The sequence below is a fragment of the Phaseolus vulgaris genome, chromosome 3 (genome assembly GCF_000499845.2).
Source record: "Phaseolus vulgaris cultivar G19833 chromosome 3, P. vulgaris v2.0, whole genome shotgun sequence".
Taxonomy (NCBI): Eukaryota; Viridiplantae; Streptophyta; class Magnoliopsida; order Fabales; family Fabaceae; genus Phaseolus; species Phaseolus vulgaris.
Genome location: NC_023757.2, coordinates 2811267 through 2821093, shown reverse-complemented (window position 1 = coordinate 2821093; position 9827 = coordinate 2811267). Strand labels below are relative to the sequence as shown.

The 9827-nt window shown below is 30.2% G+C and overlaps 1 protein-coding gene across 1 annotated transcript; it reads left to right on the top strand.

Moving 5' to 3' along the window:
* Positions 1-4614: 4614 nt before the first annotated feature.
* Positions 4615-8181, top strand: LOC137806253 (uncharacterized). The gene is made up of 6 exons (XM_068606257.1): positions 4615-5000; positions 5711-5878; positions 6229-6496; positions 6586-6752; positions 6929-7078; positions 7668-8181. The coding sequence occupies exons 1-6, from the start codon at positions 4956-4958 to the stop codon at positions 8019-8021; spliced, it is 1152 nt and encodes a 383-aa protein (XP_068462358.1). The 5' UTR covers positions 4615-4955; the 3' UTR covers positions 8022-8181.
* The last annotated feature ends 1646 nt before the right edge of the window (positions 8182-9827 follow it).

The following is a 9827-nucleotide window of genomic DNA, read 5'->3' as shown; positions in this document are numbered from 1 at the left end:
CAAGGCTAAGTCACTTATGCCTCTATAAAAATCCTACAATTACAGGAAGAAATTGCACACTTATAATATTTATACAAGACTAAGAAGAAAGAAGATAATCTTAGTGGCTTACACTCCTAAAGTCCTATTCTTTAAGGCTTCATCCTCTTATATCATCTTAGTCGTAGACCTTATCAAGGACCAATGTGTCGTTTCATAGATGGTCCTCCATTATCATGCTTTGCAAAAGTCATGGTAATTGAGTTTCCCTGCTCACCACACCAATTTGTTAAGGAAAAGCTCTCAAACCCTAAACTGCCTACTAGCACAAACGAGTAAAAATTATAATGAAGAACCCGCAAGAATATATAAACTATTAAACAAAAAAGAAAATGAAGAAAAAACACAGAAAGAAATTAACTTGATTCAATTGAAGTGTCAATAAACTTCAATTTACATCCACAATCAGAAATTCACTAATAACAAATATTACAGCTTAAGGTTTTTCTCGCAGTGAAATCCCAACTTTAAGTTGGTTACAAAAAATTTATAAAAGCTCCTATTTATACAAAAATAATTGTCAAAACTAACTTCTGTAAATCATGCTAAAACGATTGAAGAAGGCATATGAATAATGCTTCATATCTGAGCTCAAAACATCAACCAAACAAACTCTAATAACAAACAAATGAAGTTACAATTAATATAGAGAAGATGGTTTAATACCATCTAATGCTTTGAAGACATAAACATGAAGAAGACAAGTGATTTGGTCAAGACAGACAATCTTGTACCACTGGACGCTCTTGAACTATTAGACAAACTACTACATCAAACAATATAGGACCCTTAACCAAGATTTTACTGAGTAAATTTTGACATAAAGTTCCCCTACGTGGACACACAATTTCCTCCCTCTCAATCATATTTAAGTAGAGTTTGTAAGATGTACTTCTTCCCCACCAAAACTGAGTATGTGTTCTCTATGTTCTTACCAACTTGCACAATGGTTTTCTATCATGTGCTTCATATTCAAGCTTTTGTTATATGAACCAAGAATGATCGTCTAAAGGCTACTCTATATGTTTTTTGTGCTTTACTTTAACCAACTATTCAAGCACATGACAAAACTATTCAAGAAATTGCTCGATAGGGGCAAAACTACTTTTTTGCTCAATCTTGGACCCAAGCCTCCCATACCCACATCTTTGTATGCATCGATGGTCTTATTCTCTAATGGTGAATATATGGAAGAGGTTTATTGAATTTGTTCATTTGCGTTGTCTACCCATTTGTTCTATTTGCTTAAAAAAGGGAAGAGTGAATATGAGATATGAAGTTCATGCTTTGAAGAGAAGAAAAAGGGAAAATACAAGTTAAGGGAGATTTTTCAACAAGGAAAGACGTATAATCTCAAAGGGAGTGGCTCAAGCTAATGAGTTATAGATTTTTTACATTTTGTTTTGAAAAAGCAATAGGCTATTTTATAAAGTTTGATTTTATTATTCAATTCATTTTCATCTCACTGTAACATGTACTCAATCGTTTCAGGATTATATCTTGTTTATATGATTTGAATAATGAAAATTTAGTAATTTAAAAAGTCTGACAACCCATTAAGCTTATGTTTTATGATATATTATTTGCAAGTTTGTTCATGTGAAAAATATTTGTGAAAACTTGATATTGTTGTATCCTTATGAAAACCTCACGTTTGAACTTTATTGTTTTAAGCACTATAAAAAAAAGGAAGATTGTTATAGTAAAGTCGAACAATCATGTAGTTTTGATTAAGTGTTTATCACAACAAAGTACAAAACATGAAAATGCTTCTTCTGAAAGATGATGAATTATAAAAAATAACAAATCTTGCAAAACACAAGCACTTCATCTGACAGATAATGTATCACCTTGTAGTCTCCACTTCATCTGCTAAGTGAAAACTTTAATAGACGATAAATGCATACAATTTTCAAGCTTATGTTGTACCTAATGAAAATATTCTTGAAGCTTATTATTGTGTGTGTACTTCTGACTACCCATATAATTCATAAAGCACAAGGCTATTTGAGTTCAAAAGCACTAAACAACTTGAAAGAGATTTGCAAATGGTTCTTTCTTCTAGCTTTATATAAGATTATCCTTTGAAGAGGAAGAAGGAGAAGGAGAAGAATAAGTGAAAGATTGTTAAGTGTCAAAATGTTGTAAAAATCTTTTTGTGACCTTACAAGCTTTATAGATAACATTGTTGATAGCATCATCTTCTCTAGTTGTTTTTTCTTGAAACATTACTTGAAGTTGGTGGAAGCTAATGGAGGAAATGAGTCTACTGAGTTCCATTCCCCTTGGATTCCTAAGAATGTTTCTCTGATAGTCTTTGCCAAGTTCCATTCTTCTTAGAGTCTTCTGATTCTTGTTCTAGTAGAACTTGTGGTTGGGAGCTTTGTCATCATCCCCACCTTCTTTAGAGGATCTGTCCTTAGATATATAGGGTTGATATCGAACAACAACCTTATTCCTGCTTTTGAAACTATATTTGTCATCCAAGATCAAATGACCATTTGTTGGAAACATCTAACAAATCAAATGAGTTAGTTTCAACAGTTATATAAAAATTAGTCTTATTAAGTTGTCATTCCTCTTGTTTTTCTATTTTGTTTTTGGCAATTTATCACAAGATTTCATTAGAGAGGAGTACATAATTTTATTTCTAAGTTTTTCCTCCATTTTTCCATATTTTTTATTACTAGACTCTTTAGACACTACCTTTTGTTCTATAAGAGCTAGTGATTTTTCATTTTTTTTATATTCTGTTTTAATATTATTTGATCATCTAACATCTGAAAATGTGTGAAAAAGGATAAAAAGGATTTTTTTTTATGTGTGAAGGTAACCTCGTTGGTACAACCATTATGCATGGAGTTCTTAGCAAATTGTCAAGGTCGTCCCAATAAGACATGACATGTTTTCATAGGCACTACATCACATAAAATTTTATCTTTATAACTACCTACATATAACTTGACCTTCACTTGTTGGTTAACTGTCAATCTCCCTTCAGTAGTTAGCCATTGAAGCTTATAAGGTTTAGAATGGAGAATAACAAAAAGATTTAACTTTTCAACTAGTCTAGTACTACAACGATTACACACCACTCGTTATCCACAATAAGAGAACAAAATTTATCAAAAAAAAATTAAAACACGTATGAAATACATTTTTTTCTTGTGATTCAAATGGATGACTAGACTAATTTTCAAGGTTACGTTGAATCATGAACAATTCTTCCTCACAAAGATAGATTTTCTCACTTATTTCATTGTTATGATTGACTAAAATTCAAACTATACTTGATTTTTCACTAAAAATAATTGTGTTCTAAATAATACTTAAGATTTTTAGTTAATAGTTGTTACATGTTCAAACAATACTTGGATTTTAGTTAGGAGTAATTGTATTCCAAATTGTCCAATTAAAAATAAATATTAATAATTTTTAGACAATTTTTTATTTATTAAAGAGTAAAGTTATTTAATTAAAAATAAATATAAATAATATTTATAACTTTTTAGACAATTTTTCTCAGTTTTTTTTATATAGATAGTTATTTTAGTTTAAAAAATAGATAAAACTGTAAGAATTAATGTAAAAAAAACTCCACAATTAATTTTATAAACTAATATATGACACTTTATAAAGGACTTTTTTTTTTATATTTTTTTCCTCCATTATCACTTTATTAATTTTCTTTTTTTCACCAGCTTTCATGTAACTGGTAAAACTTATATGTTCACACTCCCCACGATCTATTGTCTTTCTTTATAACTATCAATCTTTATTCCCCATTCATTTCTTTTCTTTCTAACTAATGTCTTCAATTGATTTTAAATTTAAATATCTTAAAAAAGTCACGTAAAAATAAATAAATATGCACGTAAAAGTATATTAAAATTATTATTTACTCTTATATAAAATAATCAAAATTTATAACAATAGTAAAATTTTAACTCAATAAAATAAAATTACATGTAAAAATCCAGTCATACAAAAATGACTAACATCAGTATTTTCTGTCCTTAATATATATAAATGTTTGGTTTGGTGTAAACATATTTTTTACAATAATTTTTATTTTCATTAAAATTATTATTTCAATTATTTATTTTGATAATGTTTCGATCTCAAGTTCGCTTTTGAGTTCTTCACAGTTTTGTTATTAAAAGTTATCTCAATAAATTAAAAAAAAAATTATTTAAATTATCATTGATTTTAACTCTTAAGTAATATAGAAAAAAAAAATTTAGTATCTATCGTAGTTTAAAATATTGTTATTTTAGATTAAGGAAGGAAGTAAACCCTAAATCCAAATAATATCCTGCAGAAAAATAAGATTAAGAGGGAAACGCGTTAATGACACGTCAAAGTCATCCCATCCCTATCTTAATCCTTACAGCCTAAGGAAACCAGATGTCCAACTGCAAGAAATTATATCAGAAAATGACCTTCAAATAAAGGTGCTTAAATAATTCAATTATTATACTGACTTATGTAATGTTCACATAAAATAAATATTTTAAAAAAACTTTTAATCTAAAGTTCATTGATCAAGTTAAGTATATGTTAAAAAATAATTTTATAATAACATAAATAGAATACATGTTGAACTTCACTTCCACATCCTCACTTCTCTGATTTTTTTCATGATCAGTTTTTGGCTTCTGGGTTTGCACATTTCTTCTGAAAAGTTTCAGACTCTGTTAAAACCCTAATGCAATTGGGACTCTCTGACCATGCTCTAGCATTCGTGTTTTCACTGCAGCCTTTTTGTTTCTTTTTTAATTAATTAAAATTTTCTACCTTTTTCCCATAAATGCGGTTAGAGAATTGGGGAAAGGCAAGTGCTTGTGGAAATTCAACAATTTTTCGAGTTTTCGACTGGATCATTGTGGTGGTGTACAGAGTTTAAGGGGTTGAAAATGATGCTGCATTTTGTACAGCCATCAAAGCTGAAAACTAAGAAGGTATTTTGGCTAAAAGGGCTATTGTAAATTTTTTGAATTTCTGGTTTTTGATTGTTTGGGGTATTTGGAAAATATAAGAGAGGATTATAATCTTAAATCTGATGGAACTTTCCTTCACAGTGTCTTATGGTATAAGATGATCGTACACAGTGTATCTATACTTTTAGGAACTGTATATTGTTATATCGTTTTGACCTCTGAACAAAATAGGTTTAGTATGAATGTTTCAAAACAAATTTAAGTTTTCATTGTTGAAATGCTCACTTAAATTGTATACCTCAACATAAATAATCTTTTCTATATAAACACTGCCAGTAAAAGATTCAACAATTGTGTGCAAGGTGAGTACTAATCCCACAATTGATATAATGATCTCGTTGGTAGAATTTTGTAAGTATTTCTATAAGCACTTTTTTAGTCTTAAGGCATGTTCTGTCTCTAGTAAATCCCTGAGACCTACCTAGCTCACCTTAAATTTCATGTTCACCTAAAAGAATTGAACTTTAGGTGTAGACAACATGCTTGTAGCTTTGTCACTGGAAGTAGTTATTTGTTTAGATGGTCTGTGCATTTGTTGGTTTAGAGTTAGAGCATGTTAGATTTTGGGTTAATTTTTGCCTTTTAAAAGTAGTGGTTTATGTATTGTATCAGGAATGATGATTTCACCATTGTTACTTAGTAGCACTAATTATAGATTTTCATGCTATCAGATAGTGTTTGAGGATGCATATTCTGCCCGTGATACTGTAACACTTGAATATCTTAAGGAATTAAGCTCAAAGCGTAAAGCGATTGAAGATTCCATTAATGAGAGCAGCTTCATCACAAAAGCTATTGCAAAAGAAATGTCTGGAGGGTTGGAATCTCGCTATGAACAGGTAACTGTTTAGGCTGTGCTGTCTGTATCAGCTCCTTACTACCATTTTTCTTGTATCTTCTCTTTGTCCTTCAGCTTTAATTTTGTTAAATTGTCTTTCTTCTTTTGGTAAGTGAATGTTAGCTAGCATCAACCTTGTGGAAATTGAAGGAAAAAATAGATGTCTAGATGTCTGAACTTTCTTTATCAGTATTTTATGAGTTCAATATGAAATGACAATGAACTGTGAAATGGTATTTTTGTGTGTGACCAATTAAGGTTTATACCCAATATTCAGTAAATGGTCAAATTTCAATTAATATTGACAAATTGTTCTCATTTTCTGTCAATAATTTTTTTTGTCTGCATCAGGATATTCACAAAATAGAGCAGTATCTGCCATTACTGGAAAAATTGTTTTCCTATGCTGATGTAGCAAGCACCAATAAACGAATCCAAATGGCTCAATGGACAGTGGCTCTTAAGATACGCTGGAGTAGTTCCCTGAGCACATCTTCTTTCTTCAATTTCACGGGCCCTAAATTTTTTCAAATTGATAATTTGCAATTTGAGCTTGGTATGACCCTTTTTCTTTGTGCTGGTATCCTGCGTGAGAGGGCTTTAGAAGTTCTATCAACTGGTACGTGTTGAGAAACTCAAAATACAATTTCATATGATGAACTTGTCCAGTTGAATATGTTTGTACATGCCTTCATTTTTGTTCTGCAGATTTGGTTCAATCCACCACCATTTTCAGACAAGCTGCAGGCATTTATCATCATCTAGCGCAAGAGGTTCTGCCCCCCTTACAGCCTAAATTGCCACCGGAAAAGCCCCCTGAAGCTCTTGCTGCAGTATCCACCATTATGAGTCTCATTTGCTTAGCTGAGGCCCAGGTTGGTGTTATGTACTTTTCTGTGTTGTTTCATTTTTGTCTCAAGTTGCATGCTGCCATATCATGAATCTTAACTATATCATTTCTGACAGAAATCATATTGTTTATCCCAGTTTCTAAGCATAAAGTTCATTATGTATTTTGGTTTTAAATAACGAATGTGTAGCAACTGTATAGGCAGTAACTACAAGGAAGGCTGAAGAGAAAGGTACTTCTTCAAGTCTACTGGCAAAGTTGCATCATGGTGTCACACTTTTTCTCGAAGAAGCTATTGGAATTTTTCATACCGTTGTCACACAGTGCAAAGACATTTCACCACGCTTATTGGTATGCATAGCTACCCAACCTGCTATATATAAGCTTATTGCGTTCCTTCTATCTCATTATAGAGTTTCAGTTGATGCAATTTCTGACCTAGGTGTGTGTTTGGGAACAAACTAAAAGAGCTTCTCTCTTGGAAATAGAGTGTTTTTTCAGTAGAGAAGCTCTCAAAAGCTCTTGTAAGTTTGTATCCAAAGACACCCTAGTATCTTTAACTATGTCAAAATAACAATATGCAGTATGTTTAATTGCTTACACATGGTCTGTTTTCCATTTATCCTGAATTCATTTTAAACTCTTTTTTCCCCTGATCCTTACTGGTCAGAAAGAATAGGAGGTGAATGGAACTAGTGAACCTTGATATTCTTGTTATGGTGACAAAGAAGAAGATTGTATTTGTAGGAGTGAAATAGTAATGTTACTTGTCAAGCATAACTTATCTCAGATACTCTATCCAAAGATTTTTGTTGATGAACAATTTCTTATTAAGACGTTGTCCTTTTTTGGCTATTCTAGTTAATCATTTTGTTTGTTTTTCCATTTTGATCTTCCATTATGGTATTGAGAAATTCTCAAGGTACCCTTATGTATACAGGAATTTATGTATTTCTGCAAGTGTTTACATGAGTTGAAAGGTCAGCAATATCTTGCAGAAAGCCTGAAGGATTGTGGTCAGATAGGAGTTGCTATTGGTGTTCTTTGTTCTGTGTTGACTAATGTTAAAAAGAAGATACCAGGAGAAGATCCTTGGAAATCTCTATACCAGAATCAAATTCAAGATGCTTCTGAAGTGCTCAGAAAGTTTGTACATGAGAATGATTTTGTTTGGCATGAGAAGATCCCTTCAGGAGATGAGTTACCCTTGCCTCAGGGTAATAAAATAGTCAATTTTATACCATATAGTCCCAAAAAATGGGAAAGAAAACTTTCTTTCAAGATATCACTATAGAGAGAGAGAAAATGTTTGTTTGGGATGACAAAAGGGAAGAGATTCTTTTCCAATTAATGTAAGGCATCTCATTCCCTCGTCTATCTGCATGAGTTGGAATAAATGTTTGTCTTCTTGTAAAGATATTGAGTTTAAAGTTTTTCATATTTTTAGAGAGAAACCATTGCGCGATAGACTTTTTTTTAGGGTTGAGTAGTAAGCTTGGATATGTTTGGTATGGAATTATGCTATCTAACATTTTTTTAGATTTTTTCCATAATAGGTATAAACTCCCTATGTATTGTTTTGCTTAGGCTGATCTAGGGAGTTTTCTTTGTATTTGTTTGCATGGGTTTGGTTTGGTTCCCCATGTTTGTTTTGTTCTTTTTTTCTCTTTTATACTACATTTCATGTGATGGCATATGATTGATGGAGTCTGGATGTCAGCTTATTTGAGATGTCAGGTCCCATAATGATGCCTAACATAAATTTTATAAAAAGAACGTGATGTGAAATAATTAAATGTGAAGAAAAAAAGTATTGGAATCATATATGAGCATAGGTACTTTTGAAGAAAGATATCAATTATTTTGGTATCTTTTATTTTAAGAGTATTTTTAATCTTTTATATTTTATTATGGACATATTTTTAGGATAGGATGTCAGATTAAAACAAGTTTGACATGACAAATTAGTTCGAAAAACTTGCGAAACAAGTCCAGGCTTACGTAACACAACACAGACACTTTGAGACATATAATTTCTAAAATATAGGACACGGAAACATGAATCTATATATTACATCATTATGTATTATATAAATTGACAATCAAAATTTATGTATTCAAAATCATCTATGAACAAGGTTAGTCAAATATAACAAAAATAAACCTAATTCATCTATTTTAAATCCAAAAGGTGAAAAGAGAATATAATTCATTTAAAATATTTTGTACCTTTCTTAATCATCTTCATTGAAAAAACCACTTTAGTTGAAATTAATTTAAAGAAAAGTTAACAACTTTAAAATATTTCACATTGTATAAAGATATGATACGAGATTAAATAAAATCATTCCTAATAATACATATATAATCTAATATTTCTAATTATATATAGGATATCTTCTTTATTTTTATAACCACAATTGAAATTTATGCCAAAAGTTTGAGTATTTAGAAATCACATTTGTCTTGTTTCAATTTGTGATGAAATTTTGTTATAATTCTTAAAGACAAAAGAAAGATTTTTTGAATTGAATATTTCACTAATACATGTCGTACACTATTTAACAGCCATATCCGAACTTAATAGGTAAAGGCAAACTAAAAAACTTATTACCTAAATTAAATTACATAATTAGTCTAAGAATTTAAGGATTCAACAATGATTTTTATCTTAAAAAAATGTTCATTATTCAATATGAATTTAATGCATAGGATTGTAAAAATTAACATTTATGATTCGAATAAGAATACACAAACTCAATCAATTAAACAAGAACAACACAATCAATTACCCACTTAAAAAATTCATTAAACCAATTTATGTGATTGAAGCTAAAGTACCGCGTAGCCATGTGACACGTGCCATACTTAGGATCACACATTACACATTCGTTTATTTAACTGTTCTAAAATAATTATTTTACCTTTAAAAATAAAGTTCAAAGTTTATGCTCTTATTAATTAAAAAGTTACTTATGATGTGGTATAAAATTAACTACATATTTTATTATTTATATATAATATTATCCTTCACTTTATAATTCTAAAATTAATCTCTTACTTTACAGAAAAACTCGTGCTACTCATATTCCTTTTATTC